Source organism: Phaethon lepturus, unplaced genomic scaffold (assembly GCF_000687285.1).
Source record: "Phaethon lepturus isolate BGI_N335 unplaced genomic scaffold, ASM68728v1 scaffold56344, whole genome shotgun sequence".
NCBI lineage: Eukaryota > Metazoa > Chordata > Aves > Phaethontiformes > Phaethontidae > Phaethon > Phaethon lepturus.
This window is the reverse complement of record NW_010538088.1, coordinates 13,259-17,614: the sequence shown is the minus strand read 5'-3', so window position 1 is coordinate 17,614 and position 4,356 is coordinate 13,259. Positions and strand designations below refer to the sequence as shown.

Below are 4,356 nucleotides of genomic sequence, written 5' to 3'. Positions count from 1 at the left end.
AAAAGAAAGATAGAGGCATGCCTGTATTCCCTGGAGAAAGCATACAAAAAGAATGTGCTTTTTTTTGTTATTTTAAGCTTTAGAAACTTGAACTCAAGCTGGAAGAGGGGAAAGGAAGGCCACGGCCAGGCAGCTGGTACAAGGAAGGTGCAGACACAGAGTTTTCCCCTGTGCCAGCTGGAAAAGATCCACACTGGAAAACAACTTCACAGCCCCCCCGTCCCAAGCCCTGGCTCCCGGGACACTGCTGCATAAGAAAAACTGCAGTTCTGCGTGCACTTTGTAGGGTTTGAAATGAAACTGCCTCGTGGATCTTCAGCTGTACCTATTTTAAAATGAAATAAACAATTATTTGGGGAAAAAAAGAGACCCCATTTCCTCATTTGCCACTGAAACAAAATGCACACAGCCTATGGCCCCTATCCATTACTGCAGATTAATTAAAACCTAAAAGAAGTTTCTTGTCCAAGACATGAACACTTTTCAAGAGCACTTTCATTTGTTTCTCCAGAGGAGGTGTCTGCCTGTGCCAGCTCAGGTAGATTGGTGCTACCAGGCAGGGGTAAATGGACCCACGATGAATGACCAGAAGAAGCTTTCTTGCTGGGACTGAGGGACATCGAGACCTCCCAGACCTGAACATGGAGCCCGCATTGCCGTGGTTCCTATCACTGCTGGTTCTTCAAATCAGTGTGGAGACACTACCATTTAATGAAGGAAAAATTGTACTGTTACCATGACTCTTTGTGATCCTGTTTTTTATAGCCTTTCCTCATCTGGGATTACCAGTGGTTTAGGAAGGAGGCAGGAGTTGCCCTACTTTTCTTTTTTAGGAGTATTTTTCCAAGACACATCAAGGGAGGGAGCCTGGCTACCCCATTCCCCCTGGAGAACTTTGCACTTTCTTCACTAAAACCTTGTTTTCCTGAAAACAGAGGCTGAACCTCAGGCTAGACTATACTAACAGATGGTATAGCCCAGCCCAGTCCAGCCCAGTGCACAGGACTCTCCTGGGAGGATGTAAAATGTCAAGCGTGGTTCCCTAGCTCAGCCTTGGCTGGGTACCTCAAATGTGTGCGTGTGCGTACGTGCCTATGTTTATGGCAAAGGCTCTCTTCCTTCCCCCTCCTCACACAAGTGTTTATTTCCTTGGAGGATAAGAGAATGAGTCTGATGGCAGAAGATAATCAGGATTTTCCCTCTACAGGTAATATAAAATACTTTGTATGTACGTGTTTGTCTATACTGCACATATACCCACAATTTTGACAGGAAGGATCAGATTTTTAAAGGTATTATATGTATAGCAGAATACTTTGAAGTCACTTAGGAAATTCTCCTAATTGCCCACCTTTGTCTATAAGCATCTACACAGATCTGAGGGGTTTCAAAGGGGAATTTTTATAAACCTGTTCTGTGCCTATTTGCATTTCAAGGCAATTAAGACTCTAAAAATATCCTCAAGAGGCATTGATACCAGGAGAATGTTCAGTTTCATAAATGGTTATTTAGTTCTTCTTAGGGCTTCCTTTATCTTCAGAACACATTTAGGACAGCCATGGGATAAACTAAGTAGAATTAAATAATACAATGACTCATCGACATACAGGAGTTCAACATATACTTGAATATGTCCAACAAAAAGGTGCTGCGGATCGTTCTTCCAGTGGCGTTCCTCCTGTTAACTGGCCTGTAAGGTACTTTCTTCTTTCAGCTTTGGCTTTTTACTGAGTTGTCTTCATTATTCAAAGTGCCATAGTGTGAACTGTGAGAATCTGGTTGTATTTTGCCTGTAAATTTTTGTCCTAAGGAAATGGGGTGAGAGAAGGGAAAAACAACAACTCTGTGAAGAATTTTAATAAAACAAATCCCCCACCAATCCATCATTTAAACATTCTTTGCTCCAGTAATCATTGTTTTCATTTGACTGGTTGTAACAATAGCTTGGAAAAACTCTGCAAAATTCTTTGAAAAATCTGTTGGGAACAGGAATAGAAATTAAGGGAACAGTATATTTATTAAATATGACTTAGAGCACATTTGTGACTCAACTCTCCTAGGTCATCCCATTATCTGATATCTCATTTTTAAACAGAGAGATAGAAAAAAAAGCCCTACTCACCAGGAATATGTCCACAGTCAATAAAATGAATTTGTAAATGCTCCTCTTTTTTATTTCTTGCAATTACAAATACACCAAGGAAAGATAGGAGACACCTGCAAAATAACAGTGGCATAGCATCATTAGAAACAGTTCACTGCATCTGAGATGAGAATTTCTTTCCATGTTTCTTTTTCAAGGACTTCCAAACTCAAGCTGCTCAGTTTATAAAGAAACTTTTCTTCCTGGCAGCTCTATAAATTCATCTTGGGCTCCCTTTCAGTCTAGTTTTTGCCTCCTGAAACGTTATTATCAGTTCCAAAGGCTCCACAGGCAAAATTACACTTTCAGCAATATATACCTAATCAAACGCCTGTGAGTGTGAGACCACAACATTTGAATCCCTGAGCAAATCTTCACAGAGCATCTCAGCTAGCATTCTAGCATTTGCAATTTCATTAACAACTCAGTCTAGCTGCAGACAATCAACATCTCTGTTGTTTTTCTCATTTGACTGTGTGTCTCAGGGGCAAGCTGCAAGCCAGGAGCAATGAGAAACTGCTATGCGTGGATAAATCTATCCACTCTGTGTTGGACACACAACCGCTAATTCCCGCCTGCCAAATACATGGGTTGAATTTGCTCATCTCCATTTTCTGTCACTTTTCCTGCAGTCAGACAAGATAGTGGTTGTGTGCACCTACTCCTGTCCAACTGCAGAGGATGAAGACGCCTGTAGCTATCAGCCCCATTTTACTTGACAGCACTGTGGCACTCCAGCAGTTCTTGGAGATGCTTTTAACCATCTCACACCCCTTGTCAGGCAGCTGTCACCTGTCCCCAGAGTTGTTACGGTACCGGTAGCCAGCAGAAGGTTTCTGCTTTCACAACACCTAGGCCCTTCTTCAAACATTTATTATTATTTATATTATTCTTCGCATGCTCTGAACTTTACTGCAGGCATGCGGTGTCTTCCTCGGTGCAAGAAGATGAGGAAGAGATATTCTAGTACTGCCTCGTAGGCAAGCAACTCATATAATTCCCCATGCCTAGTGATGGCAAAGACCAGCCCAACACGCAAGTGGAAGGTAACATGGGAGATTTCTCACAGTTGTAAAAGCATCCCCTATAACATGATCTTTGGTGGAGAGCAGTGATTTCTCCTTCCTGCTGGAGGAACACATGCTGCTGGTTTTTCATTCCATCATGAGATTAATAGTTCATAAGTGTCTCATATTTTTACATATTTGGATTCAAAACTAGGCCTCCAAACTCCCAAAGCACAGACATCAATCTTCCCTTTAATGTTTTTTTATCCTACTATAATGGCTATTCCATAATACTTTAATAACAAGACAGGTTTCTTCTTACTGAGAAAAGAAGGGATTCCACAAGGCAATGCTGTTTCAGTACAAACGTTAGTGCAGATTTTAGGCTGATACACTTACCCGAACAGAAACATGAACACACTCAGCAAAGCTGCACTTTGGAATTCCTGATAAAATACGACCCCTGGAATGTGACAGAAACAAAAATTGCAGATCTTGACTGGCTTCCAAGTGATATGAATTACAGCTGGGAGGGTCAGGAGCAGTGTCATGCTCAAACAGAGAAAAAAAATCCCAAATAAGGTATTAATACACATTGTGATGGGTTCACTATATACTCATATTCCATTATCTAGGCTTTCTCAAGATACTGCGTAGGACTGGAGAAGATTTAGTCTATCAGGTTGGAGCGTGTGCTGTGTTAGTAACGGCAGAGATGCAGGTATTTTTTGCATTGTCAGCAACGGTTTTTATGCAGGTCAAACTCAAGGTCTTATTCACAAGCAGAGTCACACCAATGTAGCTAAGAGGTTCTTCGTGGATTTAGTTAAGCCACTCCAGCAGATCATGTGGACATCTTAACGCCAATTGGGAACAGGTTTTCGGTAACTAGCTATCCCCCTGATGTTTACACCAGGTTAAGGGCTCCAGCAGCCAAGTTTGCCAAATCTTTCTGGCTGAAGGGATCACTAGCTCTTTCTGGTTGCCCCTTTTCCAGGAATTAGCACCTCTGCAGTGGAGGTGACAGAACCAGATGTGTATCTGGATCTCAGCTGCCCCAATTCACAGCCAAGTGTATTAGCTTTAAACCACTGATGAGCATAGTTTTGCTTAGAAACGCCAGAGTGTGAACCAGCGCAGCTGATGTGTGACTCCAGCTTCAAAGGCTGTAACTTGGGATTCGGGAATCATGAGCTGAGGCATCTT

At 42.1% G+C, this 4,356-nt stretch overlaps 1 protein-coding gene across 1 annotated transcript in view; it reads right to left on the bottom strand.

The window, feature by feature from the left end:
- Positions 1-1,710: 1,710 nt before the first annotated feature.
- Positions 1,711-4,356, bottom strand: part of LOC104620439 (NIPA-like protein 2) — a 12,813-nt gene continuing 10,167 nt past the window's right edge. The window contains exons 5-7 of the mRNA XM_010286658.1: positions 3,550-3,613; positions 2,123-2,217; positions 1,711-1,805 (exon numbers count right to left, since the gene is read on the bottom strand). Of these exons, the coding sequence (XP_010284960.1) occupies positions 1,711-1,805; positions 2,123-2,217; positions 3,550-3,613 (254 nt within the window). The remainder of the gene's footprint in view (positions 1,806-2,122; positions 2,218-3,549; positions 3,614-4,356) is intronic.